The sequence below is a fragment of the Carassius carassius genome, chromosome 20, assembly GCF_963082965.1.
Source record: "Carassius carassius chromosome 20, fCarCar2.1, whole genome shotgun sequence".
Taxonomy (NCBI): domain Eukaryota; kingdom Metazoa; phylum Chordata; class Actinopteri; order Cypriniformes; family Cyprinidae; genus Carassius; species Carassius carassius.
The window spans coordinates 9,785,425-9,810,882 of NC_081774.1; the positions used below are offsets into that span (position 1 = coordinate 9,785,425).

The window sequence follows — 25,458 nt, forward strand, 5'->3', positions numbered from 1 at the left end:
TTACGAATAGTCTACCCAATTAGTGGGCTTGCACACGTGACCCTCTTAGGTGCAGCATTTGTAATTGTAATTCTGAAAACTATTTTTATACAGGTTTAGTACTCATTTAAAAAAACCCATACATGCAGAATTTGAAAACACACCACATCAATATACACATATCCCTGGATACACATACACAGACTATACTCTGCTTTTTTCTGTCTTCCTTATGTGCCTCTGCATGGTTTTCATGGTGCAAGAGATTACAGGCCAGTCCTCAGACAAACTGTCAACGCTTCCTCCAATTTCTCCCTCACTGCGCTTGATGTGGCACACACAGACAGTGCAGAAGAGTTTGATTGTGTTAGGGAGTGAACAGATTAGGGATGCCTGTATGTGAAGAAAACTGTTTCCCTCAGACCACCAAGGAAGAATAACAGCACTGTAGATGTAGACTCTAAAAACAACAACAAAGTGTGCGTGGTAAAAAGAAATGCATATTCTAATTCTTGTCATGAATACACTGTTTTTTATTTCCTTTTTCATCTTTTTGCTGTACCATGAAATTACAATTCATAGTCAGACTCATACAATTTCTATTGAAGGTACACGTAAAAGTGTCCAGACAAAGAACAAACATCACCAAAGAAACAAACATTTCCACCAAGAAATATAGAAAGGGTTACATTTAAACTAGATAGCGATTCATCTCAGAATGAGTCAATTTATTCTATTATCTTTTTCAATAGCTACACTGACAATATTAAAGTAACAAGAGCTTACACTGACATACAGGCTTGTTAAACAATCTTGCCTGACTCTTTAGTCTAGTTGGTGTTAAGAGCAGTATATTGTCTAATACTGTACAACTGGACAGGACAAACATTGACACAATGGACATAGGTTGACATGTCATATTTACAGTTTGGTCTTTTGGTGCTTTCCAACTTGTAAACTATTAAGTAAAAGCCTGAAGATTTAGTACACATCAAGAATATTTCATGTGAATTTACATAATGTAAATTTTATGAAGTGTTTAAAATATCAGCTTGTTAAAAGCACTTGTTCACAGTTGGTTTGACCTAAGATAACAATTTAACATTTACTTCCTCTTTGCTCCAGCTGTACTGTCTGTATAATTTTGAGCTTATTATGAAAACTGACATAAGCTTAAATTTTTGACCAACAGTTTATATCAATGATTTGAGCATGGCGGCCCTTGAACAAGGTATTGACAAGGTGCATTTTAATTGAGTAAGTAGTATATTTCTTAATTTGTAATACTCTCCCTCCAAATTTTACCATTCTTTACAGTTTTGATAAAAAACACAGCATGTTTTTTAAATGTTCTTTAAAAATAAAGAAATGGTATACCAATACAATAAATCTTAGAGAGGAAATAATCGATTATGTCAACATTGGTCTTAGTAAATTTTGGTCTGTTCCTCACCTAAAGCTACTGTTCAAATCCTTAGATACCGGTACCTTAAGATCTTCACTTTGGAAAAGTAAAGGAATCCATCTTAACCTACGCAGACAAAATAATTTACATTTATCCAAAAGAACATCACATACTATTTCAAGGAAGTACTATAAGCTATTTAGAGATCATTAAATATATTAAAATACACAATGCAGGTATTTTAATATTTGGATCTGGGTTAAAGATCAGGGGCATTTTTTTAAATCAAGAAATAACCCTGTGTGTACATGTGTGGGGTTTTTTATTTTTATTTTTTTCAGTCTAGTAATCTAGTCTAGTCATAGTAAAATCCTTCAGGTTTCTTCCCTTTTGTCAGCTATTAAATTCATCTTAATACGTTGTTTCTGATTCCTTTAACAGGGTCTAGGGAGAGCATTCTGATGCTTGCTGATGTTTCTGGAGGGCTTGGTTCCAAAACTCACTGATGTCCTGGGGGGAGAAAGGTTGGAAGGTGGTGAGTTTGTGAGCGCTCATGATGCAAAACTCTTTCTGGGCCCTTGGTCTTTGCAAGAGCTCGAGGTGCCTTGACAAATCCTCCATGGTGCTTCATGTGTCCCTAGAAGTTATAGTAAGAGATGTTCTTTAATTGTCATGTAACTTTCGAATTGCACCGAGATAAGGATGAAAAACTATTGCGCAACTAACATTGTGCCATGTTAAACTGTATGTTCACACTTTATGATAATAATTATTTAGCTTAATTAATTAAAAATGCCACTCACCTTAAGTCCACTGCGACTTGCATACTCTTTTCCACATTCAGAACAGTGGTAGATTTTTTTCTCTGGCATTGGAGGTGGAAGACTGGGAGTCAGTGATATGCATACAGTTGAATCTGTTCTGTCCATTTCAGTTGCTATTGTATCTGCTTTATCCTTAGAAGTTGAACTACAGTGAGCTTCCTTTATGGTCTTCTGCATATTTGTGTCACGATCCTCAGTCTCATCCTCATTAGTTTTTTTTACAGTGTCTGATACCATTTCTGCATTAATACTCATATCTGGAGTTGTCCTTTGTCCATTCTTTGGTGTTTTATGTATGTTATCTTCTGTCTTTTCTTCCTTAGAGAACTCTTGGGGGATTAATTTAGATTTTTGGAGAATGCTTTGGTCAGGCTCCTCTAGGTGTACTGTATAAGAAGATGCACTCTCAGATCTCAACGCAAGGAGAGAAGGTGGTGTTGATTGTGGATGTGTTAGAGGAACTCTGGATGCATTATGAGCTTGTATACTAAGAAGATCCTCCAGATTTGATTTGGATCCAGAACAAGGGATAGGTGAGACAGATCTATTTTCACAGTGTTCAGAGTCATTTCTTTGTGGACTTTCTTTCTTCAGTGCAGGGGAGCTTGAAATCTTTTTTTCTTCCAAGAAGGCAGTGTTGCTGGAATGTTCAAAAGATAGTTCATCAGTTGCATCAGGGCCAGTTGTTGCTAACACTGATTGGGTGGCAAGGGGGACAAGTGAGGGTGCAGAATCCACTGGAGAAGGTACACTGAGAGAGAGCTCAGGTGGATCAGCTCTGATCGTTGGAGGTGAATAGGGGGTTGGATTCAGGGATGGGTCAGGGCTTAGGTCTAAAGGTGGAATAGGACCCGAGCTAAGTGAAGCTGGTAGGCTGGAGGTTATGGCACATGCTGTAAGAGCAGTACTGACAGCCAGGGATTCAGTATGTCTACAATCCGTAATGGATTGTAGATCATTTAGTAACTGAACATCTGTAGCACTAGGGCTCATCTCTGAAGCAGAGAACTCCATAGACTCGGAATGGGAAAAAATATCACATTCTGTTGAGGTATCTGGCATCTGCTCTGGTGGTAGCTGTCCTCCTAAGTGCATGCGGATATGATGTTGTAGCACAAGGGCATTGGTAAACTTCCGTTGACATAAGGGGCAAGAATTCTGGGCACGACTGTTTGGTGGGCGGGCACGGTGGGTGGCAAGGTGTGCTCGAAGGCTTCCTTTAGTTGAGAAGGATCGACCACATAGCTTGCAAGGGAAGGGTCGCTCGCCTAAATGAGTAGCCTGGTGCAATCTTAATGCTCTTGGGCAGCTTAGCACCCGCAGGCACACACTACACTGATTAGGGGCAAGTGTCCCAGCAGAGTGCATAAGTCCCAGGTAGGGTGACGCCTTGCTGAAGAGGGATGATGGTATTTGGATCGTAGATGATGGAAGTGAGGTGACCACACTTGTGCTTGTGCTCATTAAACCACTGCTGCTATAGCTTAATGCTTCTGCTATAGTATGGCTGCTGGTAGAAGTCTCCCCAATGGAAGAAACCCAGTGTGACTGAGATTGTGGTTCTTTCTCTAGCTTCTCCACCAGTCTCTGCAGCTTCGATGTGTCTGAGGTTGGTGTTGAGATGGATGGGGTAGTGGATGATGCTGTGAACGGGAATGTGATGTGTTTTTGTGGGGATGGCAGGAAGGATCCAGCTGGAGTTGTTGGCCTGAGAAACCCATGGCCTGCATGATGCTGAGCTGAAGACGTTGGGAAGAAGATTTTGGGTAAATTGGCAAGCTGTGAGTAAGCAGAATGGGGAAGCAGAGTAGGTATTGGTGGGGTGTTCTCATCAAAGCGTTTCACTCCTTTATAAACACCTGCAATTGAGGAGGTGGATGAGGCAGGGGCTGAGAGAAGGGTGGAGGCCAGAGAGGAAGATGATGAGGATGTGATTGAGGAGGTAGTGGATGTCGAGGCTGCAGCAGCCGCAGCAGCAGCGGCACGATTTAGCTGAAGGAGAGAGTGTGCAGTGGTCAGCAGTGCCAAATCAATACTAGGAGGAAGAGATGAGGTTGTGGCACGTGTTGAGGCAGTAGATCCCTCAAGATTGTTCCCACGCAGATCATCCTCTTGCTGTTTTTGATGCCTCTGAGTAGCATTTGTATTGGTGGAGGTGATTTGTGCATTTGGTTGCATTTGTGCTGACCCTCCCATTGATCCCCCAGTTACAGATGCAAAAAGCGAACAGGGAAACAATGAAAAAGAGAGTTCAGGGTTTTGCTCACGATGCCGCAAGAAGTGGACCTTGAGGTTCCCTCGTGTGGTGAATCGACTGAAACATACAGGACACTGGTAAGGACGCTCCCCAGTGTGTGAACGCAAGTGTATTTGCAGGGATGAATCACTGCTGAAGAGTTTCCGACAAAATCGGCATGCATGCTGCATACGCCCTGACATTGAGACAGTCGTACCTCCTTGAGCAGAGAGTTTTGGATCCTGTGAGGGGGCTGAAGGGACAGAAGCTGCTGGTATAGATTGGTTTGGGAAGGTCAGACCACTGTGTCCACTAGCTCCTGTGGTGGATGACTTTTGGGATGGAAGGCCAAGAGAAAGTGTGAGTGGATAGTTTGAGGCAACAGCTGTAGATATTGATGAGGATGTGGACGCACTTGTGTGACTGGTGAAGCTTGCTGGAGTAACTATGCCGCTGTCATACTGTGCTTTATGGGGGCGTAAAACATTCAAGAGAGGGTGGGTATGTTTGGAGGACTTAGAGGTGGGCTGAGGGGGTAGAAGGGATGAGAAACAGGCCAAAAGAGGAGCCACAGAGGTAGGGGGAGGGGATGACTTTGGTCGGGAAGGTCTGGGGTAGTTAACAGAACCTTTTAAACAGAGCTGTGGCAGAGATGGTAGTGTAAATGGTTTTGAATCCACTTCACAAGATCCTCCTCCCAATCTCAGTACTTGCCTACAGATTTCTTCAGTCATCTGCATCTGATGAATTTGCCTCTGCTGCAGCACGCGTAGCTCCTCCAAGATGAAAGCAATACTGACGGGTGCGCATGCTGGGGCTGAGGGGACTGTGCTTGGGCTGGAAGAGGGTGTTACTGGACTTGGAGGACCCTGAGGCACAGAACTAGGGCTTCCAGGGTGTGGAGGCACACAGAGAGAAGCAGCAGCTGAGGAGGATGAACAGGAGGTTGTGGTTGCTGACACACCTAACTTTGGAGAAGCCATGGGTAAGTGAGTGTGGTTGTGGGTAGAGAGCACAGTTGGTGCAGTGGTAGTGATACACTGATTGGTAGAATGGGATGGGATATCAGAAATTTGGAAAAGATGAGACTCTTTGAGGTCTAAAGTAAATTGTATGGGTTGGCTAGGGATGTGAAAAACAGGATGGCTGGCTCTAGGCAGAGAAGGTGTTGTGAGCCTCTCAACTGGTGTGCTTGGGTTTGAGGAAGATTGGTGGCTTTGAGTTGTTGATTGTGAAGAAGAGCAGGAAGAGTTCTTTGCAAGAGTAGAGGTGAGGGACTTCACTGCCAATTGCTCCTCTAAGAAATCAGAGAAAAACTATTTTTGGAACAATTTATGCCATGCAAATAATTGATTATCGTACTTCTGATACTTCTAGTCTAATGTTTATAAAGCAAGTTCAATAAGGTGCAAGGGAAAAAATGGTACCTATTCAGGAATTTCTTTGATATTTAATAGATTGTTTAATTTATATATTTATGCATAGGTACACATATATTATTTTAATGCAGATTAGACCAATAAAGGTAGCCACAACAATATTTATATATGAATATAGTTGTCAATTGAACATTTAGATCATTCTAAATTTATTATTTTAATACAATTAATGTATTACATAGAGTACTTTAAATTAGTGATTCGGAATTGAGTAAAGAGAAAATAGATTGTATAGATTATATTACACAATTCATTTTGGAATTTAATTAATTTTTATTGTTTGCCACATTATTGTTGTCATTGGACTGGTGAAGCTGATAAACCTTTTAGCCTTACAAATCTCCAAACCAAATTTCTAACCTTAAGTACTTTATTAATACTTAATTTTCTTTAGGTTGTTGTCATCTTTATTGTTTTTCAATTGTTTCTACTCATTGCTTACACAAACATCACTAAGGAAACATAACATACAGTATGGGGAGTTTACCTCTGGCTGACCTTTTTAGAAATATTTGTATTAAAGGCCAACCAAAGTGTAGTATTGCTCTTCTAACCAAGGCTCCCATAAATGCCACCTACTGTGCCACTTAAACTCTCATTATCATTACCCTTCAACAAACATCTTTTTAATATTAATAAATGCATCTATTATCATATCTCATGACTTATAAAGAACATAATGCGTACTGTACATTTTCACCTCTTTTTTAGTTAGTCCTGTACATTGCTGTCTCATCCTAGACTGCTTTCTCTATCCCCTCGCTCCCTCTGATCTGAAATCCCATTCCTCAACAGACTTACAGTTCTTTAGCACTGCTAACAGCAACTTTGTTTCCACAGCAACAATGAACATGGACAATGAATCTCACCACAAAATTCCTAAGCCACTTCACCAACCCACCTTGTCTGAGTAAGTGAATATATACTATTACATCTCATATATTTAAACAAATCTCCTTTCCTAACTCAGCGAAGCCTGAAAGGTCAGTGAGTCTTAGTGCCATTGTCAACCACTGAAAACAGCAAGATTGCTTAAAATAAGTGACCTACAGCATCAGAGCTATATCCAAATATGAATGAATACAAGTATGAATACAAATTACTTAGAGATACATACACACTCATGTGCTAGGGAGAGATGCATAAAGTTTCCTGTACTTCAAGAACTCTAGAATTTAAGTCACAGACCAACAAACTTTTATGCATGTACTTCCTGGCAGTTAATGCCTGAGTGCACGACCACAAAGCCTCACAGAGACAATGAAGTCTCATGCCATTCCCGTTAAGGCACTCAAGTGTCTCCTCCTTTTCAGTGTTGTCCACCTTTTTCCACAACCTATTTCTAATTCCCTTTTCAAAATCCAGTAAGGCATATTACACATCCCTGTACCTTTTATGTTCACTTCACTATTTGTTCTTCTTTTTTCTTTTTCTTTTTAAACATTCTCGATAGCCATTATATTGTGGGTGGTCTAAATTCCAAGCTTGGGTCGGAAGATAATTGGAAATTCGACGAAAGCTGTCGAGATATATTACAGAAATATTACAGAAATTCCTTTTATTTTTACTTTTGTTTTATTTTACCCTTCTTAAAATGTGATCAGATATTGTAAGCATATGAATCTGTTAATGTCACAGCAAATATCTCGTATGACATTTGCAAGACGGCTCACTGACACAAACAATGGAGCTCTCTTACTAAACAGTAAAACATTTCTCACCATGTTGAAGTAGCCACGAAGTGTTGAGGATGGGGCTGAAAAAGTGCTGAGGTCTTTTCTGTTTCCGGCGTGACATGATGCAGTGGAAAGTCAATGTCTAATTGGTCCATTGGTTGGAACAGTTTAAAAATCTTTCTCTTTGAACTAAATGACAGTAAATCTCACTGCATCAGTTCTGAGAAACCATCAAAAATCAATTTTTGATTAATATAGAGAGCTACAAGGCCAAATGCCAAGTGCATACATGAGCAAGCAATGTCTCAAAAGTGAACTAAGCACTTGGCAAACTAAATCTGTGTCTATTCAGTTTCTAACCAAAATCCAAAGACAACTCTCCACCTCCTTTTCCCTGTTTCTCTCTCAAACACAGTCTCAGCTTGTTCTGTTTGCATTTGCATTCAAATAACGCAGAACACTACCTACTCATGCATATACCCCTCCTTTCCCTTACACCCCAAGTTTTAAGGTGTTCCCCTGACCCTTTTTTAAGTCTGAGTAGTATTTAATAATTAGACACCAGGTAAGAGCATGAAGGGTTGAGATAAAGTATAAAGTTTAATTTGGTAATCACTGATAGACATTTTTTATTTCATATATATTTAATATATTTTGTATAGCTTATTGCAAAGAATCTGTCAGGAGACCACATGTATTTATAGTTATCATGTTATATTATATTTGTTTTATAATGTCATATTCTGACTTTAAACTTTAAACTAATGTCATGCATTCAACAGGCCAGCATTAACTTAAAAAGGCTTGCAGAGGTTATCACATGTCAGTGGCATCACTATATCAATACAGTAAGGCCTAATAATAGAATTTGAAACAATATATATTTTGACTGTCTATAATAAAGATATGTCCTTTTATTAGTTTTTAGTAGCATAATCTATAAGATTGTTTTTTTTTTAGAAAAAAATAATACATATTTGTACTCAACAGAATTATATATTTCATGTACACCCTTTTATCTCTTCCTTTTTATTTATTTATTTACTTATTTATTGATTCAGCTGGCTTTTAAAGCATTTGGTCATGCACACATTCCTTACATATGACACATCATTATATAATCTGTTTTAAAACGTCAGATAACAAGATTTTTTTATTAAAATGATATTAATGTCTAAAAACATTAAAGTGTTTAGCTTTCATGTCAATAAATGCTAAAATACAGCTCGTAAAATTCTTGTACAAATGTCATAATTACGTCAGCCAAATGCACGCGGAACTACAGCTCTACTGTACGCGCGACCTGTTGCGTCCTCCGGCGCGCTCTATGATCATCATAACCAATTATGATTCATATTTCTTATGACTATATGAAATACTTTGACGTCGTTTACATTTGGAGTGTACTGATTGTAAATGATATAAAGACTTACCAGCAGACGATAATCTTTCACGGCTGTTTTCAAAATTTGGATAGATTACGTCGTACAGTGTCTGGCTCGTAATATCATCAGTGCTGTTCCGGCATTTTGCCACCGTGATGCGCAGTCGCTTTGACAGCTAAATTATTTATTGCTCTACTGTCGTTAGTACACTGTATTTTGTTATAGTCGTGACTGATCACTTCTCACCCATTGTTCAGTGTTTGGTTTGATGGCACATTGCGATTTCGTAAAGTGATATTTCGCTATTCCCGTCATTCCCATAGTCCTCCCCTCCCTCGCTGCTCTGCTTCCTTTGTATTTTGTAAAATGGCCCTCTCCCCGGCCTGAGCCTTTGTTGAGCACACTGACGCTGCAGCATCGACGGATGTCTGTCTGTGAGTCTGTCGGTCCAATCCGGACACTGTCTCTGCAGAGTAATTAACGAGCCGTACTACTCATGTTTGTCTTTAACTGCCCAAAAAGCAAGGCCTTTACGGTTCATTTTCTTTTAAGATGACGTAATTTGAATTTTTTTATATAGAAAAATATTTGATCTTATAGGTAATAATTCTTACAAGAAAAGGCAATTTCCACGAGTAGGTAGCCTATATAAATCCCCGGGTTCTCGTTGTATTCCACATCTTTTTACTATAATATTGGAGTTGTTTATTGCTACGAGTTACAATAAGAGAGCTCTTCTCCGTATTAGGTTTACAGTATTATTAAAAGATGAGTGGCTACGTTTCTAACAAGTTGCTAAATGAGGACTACAACTACCACAAGGATGTGAGTTAATGTGCTTGATGACTTGGACAACAGTTGTAGTCCAAGGATAACAACTTGTTAGAAACCTGTGTTTAGAAAACATAGTCTTTCACACATTCATATAAATGCAGTTTATGTTGTAGAACAAATAGGAAATTAAACTTTTTTTTTTCTTTTTTTCTTTTTTTTTTTTGTTAGCCACAAACCTTATTTTATTCATAAACCCAAAACTGATAGCCTGCATTTAAAAATCCTTATGAAATTACCAAAGATCCCATGGTAAAACCTTCCAGGACAGCCTCACTAAACAGCTCTAATTATGTAGGCTATCTGTGGAAAAAAATATTTCATATTAAATAACACATTTTAATAATAAACTGCTAGCCTATTATTAAAATGTATAGAAATGCTTTTTTCCCCCTGTCTTGGCGAGGACTCCTCATAAAAAATGTTTACATCACAAAGGAATATAGGCCTACCACATATTCAGGTGAGGAGATTGTTTCATCTGAAGAAGATATCCTGTATTTCCAGGTGTTGGAAGTTGTGGCTCTTTAAAATAAAACAGCAGAACAAAAGTAGAAAAATAAAAATATCATCTTGGAAATCCTTTAGACAACTTGTATTCCATCTGGTAGTGTAATATACATTAACAATGTTTTGTGAAAAATGCTATATAAAAATTGAAATTTTGACTTTTTGCCGACTTATTTCAATAAAAGCTTAAAAATGTTGTTTTAAATGTATGTTTGTATTAGTGGCAAAAATGTTTGATTACTACTGATACATCAAGGCTCCGTGCTTCCTAAGTAGCATTGCATGACAAGTATGTTTTTATTGCAAAACTTTTTTTTAAAGAGTTAGAGAGAATACATGTATTTAGGATTATTACAGTTATCAAGTGTGCTGGTCATATAGCATTGCTGCAGTAATTCAGGCAAAAGGATCCCCAAGTAAGTATTGAGTGCTGTACATGCTCATACTTTTCATGTTCATACTTTTCAGTTGGCCAAGATTTCTAAAAATCCTTTCTTTGTATTGGTCTTAAGTAATATTCAAATTTTCTGAGATACTGAATTTGGGATTTTCCTTAGTTGTCAGTTATAATTATCAAAATTAAAAGAAATAAACATTTGAAATATATCAGTCTGTGTGTAATGAATAAATAAAATATACAAGTTTCACTTTTTGAATGGAATTAGTGAAATGAATCAACTTTTTGATGATATTCTAAATATATGACCAGCACCTGTATTATTATTATCCTTTTTATTTATTTATTACTTTTAATGAGTATGGTTGAATATTTGCTGCTAGTTTAGCTGTTGTAGAAACTGAGAAAAAAAACAACAACATTGTTTAGGACGGAGTTTGTCAGGCTACTTACGATAAGGTGGCTCCAGAGTAAAGCTTTCTCTCTCTAACTTGGTCTGATCCCCAGCCACTGTCAGTCTCCTCCATCGCTGTTTCCACTGGCGTCAGGAGATCTGTGTTTCCTCTGGCCATCATCTCCACTTCCTCAATGAACTCGCTAACCTGTTGCCCATCATCCTACTGCATGTTGGATGCAAAGATTGGCTTTGAGGTTTTGAGGCATGCAATCATGTTTTTGAAAACTGACCATTTGTTAGGGGCTTTCTCAACTCCAAGACTGTGGACACACCTCAGAAATTTTAGATGTCCCACTAACTAAAACATCTGATTCACCCATTGGCATGCCACTGTTAAACAGGGTGTCATCTTAATCATACACCCTAAATTAAATAAAAAATTTAGAAATGTTAAGAAGGCATCGACATATATAAAAAATATCACACACACACACACACACACACATATACAGTTTTTATTCTGTTTGTTCAGTGGTTCTCCTTGATTAGTCTCCCCAAATGTGTTTTGCTATCTTAAGCTTGTTAGCCCCATTTATATAGCCCTAGTGTTTCTTTAGTTCAGGGGTGCCCAATCCTGGTTCTGGAGATCTACCTGCAGAGTTCAGTTCCAAACCTGATCAAACAAACCTGTCTGTAATAATCAAGTGCTCCTTCAGATCCTAATTAGTTGGTTAGGTTGTGTTTGATCAGGGTTGGAGCTGAACTTTGCAGGAAGGTAGATCTCCAGGAACAGGATTTACATTCAATAACTCACACGGAACAAAACGCAGAGGTGCCCAGCGTTTAGTTCCTTGTGAGTTATTGAATGTTGTTTGTTTACCTGTCATTCTGCTCTCAATTCCTTTTGATATTTGGTTTATTATTTGTTCTAATTTTTAACCTGCACATATAGTCAAACCAAAATGTATTCAGACACCTTCAGCATTTCTCATATAATCAGTTTATTGCTATAGTTTAGAAAATTGTAATAAAATATGACACAAATTTAGAGTTAAACTTTGCCATAACAAATTAATCTTGATAATGTTAGATTACTTTGATAAAAAGGTGTAATGGATTACTATCAACCAAAAAAATATCTATCTGTTAAATTTAAGTACACAATTAGATTAAAAAAATGTATGTCAACCTATTACCAAGCAACACTAAACTTTGTTCAGGTGTAAAAAGGTTGCATTAGCAATCAAAGAAAAAACACATAAGCAAATCATGGTTAGGTCAAAATGTCTGAAAAATCTTTGGTGCCCAATTTTATCAGTTTTACAGTCCACTGTATGAAGAATTTTTGGGTATAATATGTCACAGTTCACTTTATTTTGCTATCCTACAACAGATAGATTGTAGGATATCCTTTGTATTGTATTGTATTGTATTGTATTGCTATCCTTTAACAGATAGATACACCTACTAGTAAAATATCAAAAAATATATCTGTTATGTAAATAATTTTTGGTTTGATTGTAGATCCTTGCCACTGCCTGTTTTTCCCAGCTTCTCCACGATGTTACAGCATGTCTCTTTGACTAGTGCATCTTTGAGCCTGTATTTAGTGTAAGTAAAATACCTACTGTTAAAATCTTTAAAAAGATTAACTTTATAAAAAAAATACTTTTACTCAAGTTGTTTGGAATTGGTAACTTGTAACATGTATAGCGGAGTCATTTTCATTGTACAGTATCTGTACTTTTAAGGATGGTTTTAAGGTTTACACCTCTGGATGTATGTAATTCTCACTTTCAGTTAATGTGCTATATATATATATATATATATATATATACAGTACAGACCAAAAGTTTGGACACACCTTTTCATTCAAAGAGTTTTCTTTATTTTCATGACTATGAAAATTGTAGATTCACACTGAAGGCATCAAAACTATGAATTAACACATGTGGAATTATATATGGAATTATATACATAACAAAAAAGTGTGAAACAACTGAAAATATGTCATATTGTAGGTTCTTCAAAATAGCCACCTTTTGCTTTGATTACTGCTTTGCACACTCTTGGCATTCTCTTGATGAGCTTCAAGAGGTAGTCACCTGTAATGGTTTTCACTTCACAGGTGTGCCCTGTCAGGTTTAATAAGTGTGATTTCTTGCCTTATAAATGGGGTTGGGACCATCAGTTGTGTTGTGCAGAAGTCAGGTGGATACACAGCTGATAGTCCTACTGAATAGACTGCTAGAATTTGTATTATGGCAAGAAAAAAGCAGCCAAGTAAAGGAAAACGAGTGGCCAGCATTACTTTAAGAAATGAAGGTCAGTCAGTCCGAAAAATTGGGAAAACTTTGAAAGTGTCCCCAAGTGCAGTCACAAAAACCATCAAGCGCTACAAAGAAACTGGCTCACATGTGGACCGCCCCAGGAAAGGAAGACCAAGAGTCACCTCTGCTGCGGAGGATAAGTTCATCCGAGTCACCAGCCTCGGAAATCGCAGGTTAACAGCAGCTCAGATTAGAGACCAGGTCAATGGCACACAGAGTTCTAGCAGCAGACACATCTCTAGAACAACTGTTAAGAGGAGATTGTGTGAATCAGGCCTTCATGGTGGAATATCTGCTTGGAAACCACTGCTAAAGAAAGGAAACCAGCAGAAGAGACTTGTTTGGGCTAAAGAACACAAACAATGGACATTAGACCAGTAGAAATCTGTGCTTTGGTCTGATGAGTCCAAATTTGAGATCTTTGGTTCCAACCACCGTGTCTTTGTGAGACGCAGAAAAGGTGAACGAATGGACTCTACATGCCTGGTTCCCACCGTGAAGCATGGAGGAGGAGGTGTGATGGTGTGGGGGTGCTGTGCTGGTGGCACTGTTGGGGATTTATTCAAAATTGAAGGCATACTGAACCAGCATGGCTACCACATCCGCGGCATGCTTTTCCATCCGGTTTGCGTTCAGTTGGACTATCTATTTTTCAACAGGACAATGACCCCAAACACACCTCCAGGCTGTGTAAGGGCTATTTGACCGAGAAGGAGAGTGATGGGGTGCTGCGGCAGATGACCTGGCCTCCACAGTCACCGGACCTGAACCCAATCGAGATGGTTTAGGGGTGAGCTGGACCGCAGACAGAAGGCAAAAGAGCCAACAAGTGCTAAGCATCTCTCGGGGAACTCCTTCAAGACTGTTGGATGACCATTTCAGGTGACTACCTCTTGAAGCTCATCAAGAGAATGCCAAGAGTGTGCAAAGCAGTAATCAAAGCAAAAGGTGTCTACTTTGAAGAACCTAGAATATGACATATTTTCAGTTGTTTCACACTTTTTTGTTATGTATATAATTTCATATATAATATCACATGTGTTAATTCATAGTTTTGATGCCTTCAGTGTGAATCTACAATTTTCATATTCATGAAAATAAAGAAAACTCTTTGAATGAGAAGGTGTGTCCAAACTTTTGGTCTGTACTGTATACATGTATGCGATGTAGTTTAAAAGTCTCTTAGTTGGTGACTTTTTGTAATGTAGGCTACTTCTAAGATTTACATATGACACCTGTAAATGATGCAGCTCTGAAATGGTTTGTAGTGGAATCCATTCACATTTCTGCTGTTGCGGTTTCATCATTCACAATTTTCAAAGTCCATTTGATATAAACCGTAAACATTCCTGTGGTATATGCTTTCCGATACATTTACATCAATTCATCAACCTTATGATACACCTTTACCATATACTTTTTACAGATTGTCTTTCTGTTCTAGTTCATTACTCTAATGCATATTTCCTTTAAGATGAGTTTCAGAAAATGTCAAACCTTAGTGGTGATATCTGAGGTCTATGTTGTACCCTGCATTTGCATGTATAATGTATGACACAGATCTTCTTTTACAATGTCACTGATCGATGAAGAAACAACAGTGATGATGGACAAAATTGAATTAAATAAGTTTGTGGATTTTGAAAAATACAGTCAAACAACAGCATTTATGTTTTCTGAATTTATTTAATTTTTAAAAAGAAAAATTAATACTTATCTCTAGCACTCCATTATAGGAGCGAATACATAGTCAAAAAAAACTTACATGTACAAGTCAATGAGTTACCATCCTGCTCTCATTTAGTTGTATGAAAATATACTGCATGCAATGAAAATGTTTCTATTTTCTGTATTTACCTCTAAAACCAGAGAGAGAAAACAAATGAATACAAAAATGAAGCAGAAGGATTACAAACAATGAAGTAAGGAATATAGTCTTTCAACAAATATTAGATTATCATATATTAGTGATGACGATAGACAGAAGATACATTTCCTCACTTGAATATGTATTTAAAGTTCAAAAATTGTTCATTGTTGACACCACTGCTGTTGTCCAAACTGAAAAAAGTTAATAAATTAAAAAGAAATTTAATAATAAATGGGGGGTCTAAATAATTAAAAAGCAAGAGACATTAAGATGTGAAAAAGAGAGAGAGGAATGTTAAATAAAAAATAGATTAAAGATAGAAAGAAAGGGAGGTGGAGTAAGTGTAAAGATAAAGGAAGGGGAAGAGGAACAATAATAATAACATTGCTAATAAATTGAACTGGTAGCAGTTTAAACAATGGTGTTATGGGAAAGGGGGGGAAAATAAATAAATAAAACACCTATGGAAACTCAAATGGAGTATGTAAAGATTATAGAAGATTGGTTGAGATCATTCAGAGAGTTACACACATATACACAAAAAGAAAGGACATAAAGAACAAATAATAATAAAAAATAAAGGAATAAATAGTAATAATGCTGCCATATTATTATGACGATAATAGAAAAAATGTTTTGAAAGTATTTCCTTACAGATAATTTCCTATTTTTCTGTATTTTTTTAACCATCAGTGATCTTGATTCATTGTGAAATCCTCTGAAATATCTTTTGAAACGTCTGATAAGGTCCTGTAGTTTGACACAATTTCTGCATTTTCAAGCCATTTTGTGACATTTACATCATCCACTATAGGGAGAAATGTGATAATTAATAAAACTTTGTAAACATGTTTCACTGGCTAACAGTAATCAAATGATTGTTTTAAAAGGAATTTGTAAGGCTACTTACTTTCAGGTCGCTCCAGAGTAAAGCTTCCTCTCTCTAACATGTCTTGGTCTGATCCCCAGCCGCTGTCAGTCTCCTCCATCGCTGCTTCCACTGGTGTCAGGAGATCTGTGTTTTCTCTGGCCATTATCTCCACTTTCTCCATCAACTCTCTGACCTGTTCTCTATCCCCCTGCTCCATGTAGTTCAGTACATGATACCTGTTTTCACATTTATTGATCAACCACTGCAGGGCCTCTCCTTCACTTTCAATGTGTTCTTCAGTAGTGGGAGTCCCCATCCATTCGCCCCTGGTGAACACCACTATACAGTACTTCCAGACATTTCGACCTAGGAGCTCCATGTGCTCCTTGACAGACCTCCTCTGTGCTTCAGTAAAGGCAACACCAGACTGCAGAACCAGCAAAACTGCATGAGGTCCTGGTGAACACATACTAACACTTGACATGATCTCCTGCTTGACTGACTCTGAAGTCTCCTTTACAGACGCGTACGGCCACCATCCAGGTGTGTCGATTAAAATGACTATTCTCTTGTTGACCTCTCCCTCTCTCATCAAAGACTTTTTAGAGTTGCTAAACTCTTGTTTGATTTTCAGAATGGTGTTCATCACTGAGGTCTTCCCAACAAATCTGCCACCCATCAAGACAATCCTTAATTCTGGAAAACCACAACTTCTGTCTGCCAGGAAAAAAATAAAAAGAGTTTATAAACTGTAACATTCAGCTGGGTTCACATTGCCTGCATAATTCCATCTGTATTAATTGTAAATTGCTGTTGAACATTTTTGTTGCACTATACCTGTTAGACATTCTTTCAAGGTTTGCATCTTTGTTTTTACTTCATTTTCTCTCTCCTTTGCTTGTTTCTTCACATTTCTTCTCTTTTCCTCCATATCTTCAAAAAGTTTGCTGTCAATTTTAAAGCACTGGCCTTGATGCTCAGCTACCAGTCTCTCTATCTCATGAAACAGTTTTTCCACATTTATCCCTTTGCTCTCAGTATAATTGAAGACATGAACTCTGTTCCCAGATTTCTTTATTACAATATCAAGCTCGTTCCCTGCTCTCTCAATTAACTGCTTGCTATCTGCATTTCTCTGCTCTTTGTTGTCATACATGACCAGAACGATGGTGTGGTTCCAGATCTGCTCACCAAAAATCTCCATGTGCTCCACCACACTTTTAAGGTGCATGTCTATGAATGGTTTGTGTAGATTGATGACTAGAAGGAATGCATGTGGATCAGGACACAGTTTTAAACTGTGCGCAATCTCCATTTGTATATACTTTGCACTCTCTGCCAGTGTGAAGCTCCTCCACCATCCTGGTGTCATTACCAAAGTGACAGACCTGTTCTGAACTGTCCTCTGCTTCTTTTCACTCTTGACTATCTCTTTACCCACTTTCCAGTAATTATTACTAAGAATAGTATTAGCTGCAGTGCACTTGTACTCTGCGTTACTGCCTATTATAATGGCCTTTATTTCTGGCTGAGCTGTATAATCTGCAAGAGAATATAAAGGAATCTGTAATTATCACTTGCAGTTAACAGCAAACATTAATACGGTAAATCATTTTATTTCATAATATTTAGTGTTCAGTCAAATTTGTAGACTTGCATTTTTCATGTGCTTGCGATTTGTTGAATTAAAACTGTTCTATTTAAAAGCCTCTATAAAGACAACACTGGACATATTTAATGATAAAGTTTGAAAAAATATTTAATGCTGCAGTTTGCCTTGCATTGTTTAGAGATTGCTGTCAGGTGGCAGGTCAGATGGCATTCCTACATGTCTACATGAGTTTACAAGATTTCCCATCATACCATTAAAGGTCCCCTTCTTCGTGATCCCATGTTTTAAACTTTAGTTAGTGTGTAATGTTCTTGTTAGAGTATAAATAAAATATCTGTAAAATTATAAACCTCAAAGTTCAATGCCAAGCGAGATATTTTATTTAACAGAATTCGCCTACAAAAAACAACCCGTTTGGACTACAGCCTTCTAGTTCCTGCAGTAATGACGTCACTAAAACAGTTTTTTGACTAACGTCCGCCCACATGATTCACAAAAAGGGGGCGTGGTCTTTTTGTGCTCCGACGGAGAAGAGGAAGAGCTGTGTTTGTATTTGTCGCCATGTCGTTGAAACGCTGTTATTTTCATCTCGGAGTCCAATCACCTTTGTTTGGGCTTCCCAGGGACGCTGTACTTGGAGATTAATGGTTACAATTTATGTTTAACTCGGTTCCCCAAAATTATAATCCACATGTAAAACTATGTGCAGCACATTTTGCTGAGGACAGCTTGCTGTGCTCATGTACTGCATTTTAATGCAGCCAAAATTCTCAATAAAACGTTTTTTATTTTTATATTTTAATGTTTCTTTTGTCCTTACGAAGGAATTAATATTATAATGACTGAAACGCGGTCCATTAAGACTACATAACCAGCTCTCAAAGATGTTAATCTCTGCACTAAAATCCTATTCACGACATTGTCTAATGAAATCACATAACAGTTACACATAAGATTAAGACAATGGTTGTACTGTGATTTCGGCTATACTTGTATGTAAAATAGAGTTAGAAGCAACAGAATATCTTTTTTTTATCTGAAAGTGCTGCTCCTCTCTGCTCGCTGAATAGAGCAGATGCAGAGAGAGAGTCGTGTGCGCACGCTGGGAGAGAGAGAGAGCTCGTGCGGCAGTACCGGAGAGTCTCAGAGACTAAATAAGGTCTGTCAAAAAAAGTCGCTAGATTTGTCGCTAGTCGCTTTTTTGGAAAAAAGTCGCTAAATCTAGCGACAAAATCGCTGTGCCCGTTTGCTTCTCAAAACTAGTCCAATCGCGCGTTTCCAGGAGGGCAGCACGCGCTCAGCTGCTGTTGAATCACAACACAGGAACCGCTGGCCCAATCAGAACTCGTTACGTATTTCTAAAGGAGGGACTTTATAGAACAAGGAAGTCATCAGCCCATTTTTCTGACAGTGAAAACAGCGGTATACAGATAGGTGAATTGTGTGAAAAATACTGTGTTTTTTTACACACGAAACATGAACACATGTTATATTGCACACTGTAAACACAATCAAAGCTTCAAAAAAGCGCAAAAAAACGGGACCTTTAAGAAAATATAAACTCGTACAAAGAAACATGTTGGGGAAGTTGTGGTCTAGTGGTTAGAGAGTTGGACTCCTAATCCTCACGTTTGGGGTTTGAGTCTTGGGCCGGCAATACCATGACTGAGGTGCCCTTGAGCAAGGCACTGAACCCCCAACTGCTCCCCGGGCACTGCAGCATAAATGGCTGCCCACTGCTCCATGTGTCTGTGACTGTGTGTTCACAGCTGTGTGTGCTCTTTGGATGGGTTAAATGCAGAGCATGAATTCTGAGTATGGGTCACCATAGTTGGCTGTATGTATGTCACTTTCACTTATCTTAAATTTGAATATCTAAAGACATTGTGAAGTACCTTCTAGTTGTTTTCATTTTAAACAAAAAGAGATGTGTGTCATCAGTAAGGAGTAAAAGATTTTGGCCTGACAATATTAATTTGTACTTCTTAGGAATAAATTCTGTGATATATTCATACATGTTTCACCCTTTGAACAACAATGTACAGTGACATTATAAATATATTGTTCAGAAATATATGATATTTTCAATAATTTTGTGTCAGATCATTCACTGTCTGAAAGTATATAGTATACAGGGTTTGTGTCAAACTTGTTAACATTTATGTACAACGTAAGGAGAACTTACTTTCATGATAATCAGAGTCCTCTCCTGCCTCCATTATGTGTCACAGTTTGAAGTTCTTGTTCGCTTCAGTGTCTTCTTTCTCTCTTGACTCTTTTCCTCACTCTCATTCTTTTTCTCAGTTTGTAATGTTTTAAATTCTTTCTTTTTTTATATAAAAATGATTAACCTTTAAACATTTTCTTTCGGTTCTGTATGTCTCTACGTATTAACTTGATGAACTGGTTTCAGCTTCCTGGAAACAGCCTCCACCCCTTGGTTTAAAAAAAAAAATCTGTTTCTGTACTTATTATTAAAGTAAACACCACCTCGTCATCGCTGAGGGAGAAAAGACAAGGGGATAGAGTTATAAACTTTCTGTCACCATTGGAACTGAAATTAGTTAAGTGCTTTAGTTAAAAAAAGACACCAAATAATGTATTTAGCCTGTTCTCTCAAGTCAACTGAACTTTCACTTTTACTTAATTTCATAAACAATGAATGCACACTGGGTTTTTATATAGATTTGTTAAAGGAAATCAGTAAGCAAAATAGTATTTATCATACATTAAAGCATTACACATTGTCATTGCTGTATTAGAAAACACTTTAAACAAACGTAAAGGACTTGCGAGTCATTTCCTGTTTGTTCTTGTGCATGTAATACATCCGTCTTCTTCTTTCTGTTCTGATAGTTGGAGAAATCTTCTTACCATGGTTATCTGAAGATTTGCTGTATCCAAAATATATACATGGAAAAACACACTCAATGTATTTTTTTTATTCATAGCAGGTATTTTAATGAATTACACTAGAAAAAGATACATAAATGAAAGGAATGGGATTAATATTAGAACATAAAGCAGACAATGTTTTTAATTCACAAATATATGGCACAAAACCTACTTTACAATGTGGACCATGATGAATGAAGAAACAAAGATGATGACAGGCAAGTAAATAAAATTGTATTGCAGAATACACTCAAACACATTTTTGTTTCTGGCTTTGTTTGAATAAGAATAATAAAAGAACAAATATAAATCTCCAGCACTCCACTGGAGCAACTGTACACATACACTAGGTATATTATCAGAATATACATTTGTGGGACTTTGTGATTAATACACATGCAATATGAATGGAACTGGCATGAGGTTGAGGTGATTACAGCAGTAAAACCCATATTTACAATTTAAAACAAAACTTAGTTGTGCAAGTAAATCATTTTAATTAGTTGTACATTTCTGCATGAAATTGAGTGTATACACTGTAATTACTTTATTTTACAATTTCTGTTTTCTTTATTTACCTCTGCAAACTTCAGTGGTCTTGATTTACTGTAAAAAAAAACTGCTGTAGTTTTTACAGCATAATTTTACAGAATATTACTGTTTAAACATTTTACAAGATGCAGCTGTAATTCGCAATGCTTTATGGGTCAAATAAGGTTTTACAGTTGTTAACAGTATATTTCCACGTCAACTGTAATTCATTTACAAGAAGCAGGTGTTGTCAGTGTAGCTCCTGCTTTTTACACTAACTTACTGTAACCGTAAGTGTGGCATTATGGGATTGCGCGCATCATTCAAATCTGAATGGACGGAGCAGCCCGAGAATGATTGAAGATTAGAGGCTTTATTCATAATTCCTAGTAAATTCACTTAATTATACTTAAGAAATTATATTTATATAAGTTAATGTATAAGCGATATCATGTCACAATAGCCTCCTATCATGACATTTATTCATAATTCCTAGTAAATTCACTTAATTATACTTAAGAAATTATATTTATATAAGTTAATGATAAGCGATATCATGTCACAATAGCCTCCTATCATGACATTTAGACAAGTGGCCTTAGTAACTTCTGTGCAGTAAACAGAGTGTAATGAATTAAACCTTTGTTATCGTCGGGAAGAAGGAGGCGGGAACCGACGGACAATCAAATGAAACTTTAATTATTCAAAACAAACACAAAACAGCACACCAGCCCCTCACGGACGACTGGTGCGCACAAAATAAAACCAAAACACAACTAAAATCCCAGGCCTGGTCCTCTCTCGTCCTTCACCGTCGTCGCTCCAGTTTTATATCCTTCCATCTCCTACGTGGGACTCGAGACCGGCGGTGGGCCGCAGGTGCCACTGATTTGCCCAATCACTGCCGGCCTCACTCGTGTTCCCACGTCCCTCGGCCCCGCCCCACTCGCCACATACCCCCATCGCCCCTCGCAGGCCGGGGGGTACCCACGAGACTGCGCTCTACTCCCCCCCTCCCTCCGGGGGGGACCGCTCACGGGAACCTGCGGGAACCTGGGGGGTAGGACAGACGAGGCGAGAGAAAAGGAGATGGAAGGAGGAGCGACAGAGACGAGAGAGGGGAGAGAGAGAAAAAAAAAAATTCCGGTTCCCAGACGCACTGCTGCTCGACCCTCCACCGGCTGGGCGATCTCCTCCGCGGTGCCTGGCGGTGGCACTGGACGGCCCTCGGCGGACGGCACGACACCCCTCCGTTGCCCGGTGGACGGCGACGGCTCCTCCGGTTTTGGGCAGCCGGCAGGAGTCCCCCGTTCCCTGCTCCTCCGGATACCTTCACGGAGGCAGCAGGCTCCGGCCCCCTGGCGAACGGCGCCGACTCCTCCGCTCCCTCACGGAGGCAGCCGTCCCTCCCTATCGTGGGCGGTCGGCAGCGAGCTCGCCCGTCCCCGGCAACTCTCTCCAGTCCACCGCCTCGAGCGTCCATGGTGGCATCCTCCTCGCCAGCTCGATGGCACCGCGGATTCACCACAGCAGCGAGGGATCTTCAGTAGCGCGTCCCTCCTTCTCCCGGGCTTCGGCACCACTGTAATGAATTAAACCTTTGTTATCGTCGGGAAGAAGGAGGCGGGAACCGGCGGACAATCAAATGAAACTTTAATTATTCAAAATAAACACAAAACAGCACACCAGCCCCTCACGGACGACTGGTGCGCACAAAATAAAACCAAAACACAACTAAAATCCCAGGCCTGGTCCTCTCTCGTCCTTCACTGTCGTCGCTCCAGTTTTATATCCTTCCATCTCCTACGTGGGACTCGAGACCGGCGGTGGGCCGCAGGTGCCACTGATTTGCCCAATCACTGCCGGCCTCACTCGTGTTCCCACGTCCCTCGGCCCCGCCCCACTCGCCACAATGAGTAATTGTCTATATTCTGTAGTTGTACTCGACATGCCGACTGGACAATTTAGCCTGATTTAAATTTGTGTGAGAGAGAAAAAAAAATTAAAATAACAAAAGACTAAGGAATCATCAAAACGCAAGACTGATTCTGATTATATTAACGTTTCATTCAACATCAAAACAAGCTTAACAGCACACATAAACTCACGGAAAATACATGAGGTAAATGTTCAACGGTTGAGTTTATTTATAATATATGATATAAGTAGCATAACAAGTCAGCTGTTTTGCTGGGTATCACGATTGCAAATACATAGTTCAATAAACAATTTGTAAACAAGTTACTTACTTTTTAGACACAATATTGACTGTTGTTCTATTTCACCAACGAAAATAGTTCCAAACTGCAGGGCTTCATGCTCAATTCCGATTTTTTGAAAAAATTCGATTGTTTTGCAAGGCCGTTCACATTTCCAATTAAATGCGACCTTTTGTGATCTCCTGTGTGAACGTGAAATGACCCAGAAGTGACCCGCATGTGCAGAAGAGTACTCAATGCTCAACGACGTCACTCGTTGTTTGCGCAAGTAGCTAACGTTAAACATGGATGTCAACAACAGTGTAGTCAACAGCGGAGCTCTTTTTGCAATATTAAAGTTATTTTCCCAACGGAGCCAGCACAATTACAATCTTCTCGTTTTAAGAAGAAAATTAAAAAGGAGGAGGAGAGCAAGGATTTTGGCCATGGCGTTTTGTGGAGCAGTGTTAGCAACGTCGGTACAGAGAAACTTGTGGGTGCGGAGTCACAGCCAGGAGTGGTGGGATACTGATGTGAGTGGCTTCACTAATACAGAATTCATCAGTTTATCTTCTCGTTCCCGGCTACTTCAATACAGAATTATGACGTTTGTAGCGTATCAATGACGTACGGGTCGGATACATGTGGCCTGGCCGTTCAGACGGAGGTCGCATTTCAAAAGATCGGATACGTATCGGATTCAGGACCACATACCCAAGTGGCCTGGGTCACATTTGAAAAGATCGAATCTGTGTCGTTCAGACTGTCATGAAAAGATCAGATACAGGTCGCATAGGGGCAAAAAAATCGGAATTGGGTCGTTTCAGCCTGCAGTGTGAACGTAAGACCAAAGCTCAAATCAAAACTTAGCGGTGTTTTTGGTGAATGATTCAGCTTTTTGAACGGATCGGTTCAATGAATGACTCAGTTGACTCACACATTAAGTTATTTGCTGCCACCTAATGGAGGTTTAGTTTCATGTTTAAAAGTATCATTTCATTTTTCCAACATTTATTAATTGTATTTTCAAAAATTAATGTTAAAGATTAATGTCATAACACAGTTGTAATTTTGCACTGTAAATTATTTAATTTGATTGGCGGTACAGTTCTACAATGTAATTTTATAATACATTTTTTTGGATAACGTAAGTTATATGCCGTTTTGGGTGTTAATTTTGGTCTCATTTATGTAAATGCTTTAAAGAAATCACAAGATTATTTTCTTTATGTCTTGTAGGTGCAAAGAATAGCAGCTGGTTTGGACAAATGTTTGATGCTTCAAGACTCTGAAGCTGATTTTATTAGGTAATGTATTAATTCTTTAAATCATTTGATAAACTTGGAATTTAGATTACATTTTATATTGAAATACTGCATTGTAGGTTACATTATTGCTTATATTTATTAATTTCAGGTCCACCCAGTGGCTTTTGACTATTTGAGGGTCAGATGGTTCTGAATTCATACCTCAACTTTGTAGCTGGATTTGCAGTTTTATTACAACTTCAGTCTGGCGTCCCGGGAGCAGGCATCTTTTGCACACTTGATTTTTTTCAAAAGGTAACATGTTTTACTTAAGTAATTTCATTTGCGAAAAAGGTTACTTATTTAGTTCAAAGGGTTACTCCACCCCATAATGAAAATTCGGTCATTAATCACTTACCCCCATGCCGTTCCAAACCCATTAAAGCTTTGTTCGTCTTCGGAACACAATTTAAGATATTTTGGATGAGAACCGGTAGGTTTGTAACTGTCCCATAGACTGCCAAATAATTAACAATGTCTAAGCCCAGAAAAGTATGAAAAGCATCGTCAGAATATTTTTTGTATGCAAAGAAAACAAAAATAACAACTTTATTTAACAAAGTCGTTATTTTTTATTATATCAGCCGCACCACACAGATACGCTGTTTTCGTTCAAATCAAAGCGTAAATAAACATAGAAAGCGTATCCATGTGACCCATGCTGACACAGAACAGTGGCTGCAGTTTATGTCCAGCAGATACTCTCCAAAATGGCGCTAACCTGACGCAGAGGAGACAAATTGTTGAATAAAGTCGTTATTTTTA

The 25,458-nt window shown here is 38.4% G+C and overlaps 2 protein-coding genes across 2 annotated transcripts; both read right to left on the bottom strand.

The window, feature by feature from the left end:
* Positions 1 to 488: 488 nt before the first annotated feature.
* On the bottom strand, positions 489 to 8,241 carry LOC132096257 (sal-like protein 2). The gene is made up of 3 exons (XM_059501508.1): positions 7,605 to 8,241; positions 2,188 to 5,741; positions 489 to 2,021 (listed from the first exon to the last, which is right to left on the bottom strand). Exons 1-3 carry the CDS (start codon positions 7,678 to 7,680, stop codon positions 1,884 to 1,886), a joined length of 3,768 nt encoding a protein of 1,255 aa, XP_059357491.1. The 5' UTR covers positions 7,681 to 8,241; the 3' UTR covers positions 489 to 1,883.
* Positions 8,242 to 15,939: 7,698 nt separating this feature from the next.
* Positions 15,940 to 20,184, bottom strand: LOC132095752 (uncharacterized). Its single transcript, XM_059500858.1, has 3 exons — positions 19,948 to 20,184; positions 16,988 to 17,692; positions 15,940 to 16,867 (listed from the first exon to the last, which is right to left on the bottom strand). The coding sequence occupies exons 1-3, from the start codon at positions 19,979 to 19,981 to the stop codon at positions 16,182 to 16,184; spliced, it is 1,425 nt and encodes a 474-aa protein (XP_059356841.1). The 5' UTR covers positions 19,982 to 20,184; the 3' UTR covers positions 15,940 to 16,181.
* Between the last annotated feature and the right edge of the window lie 5,274 nt (positions 20,185 to 25,458).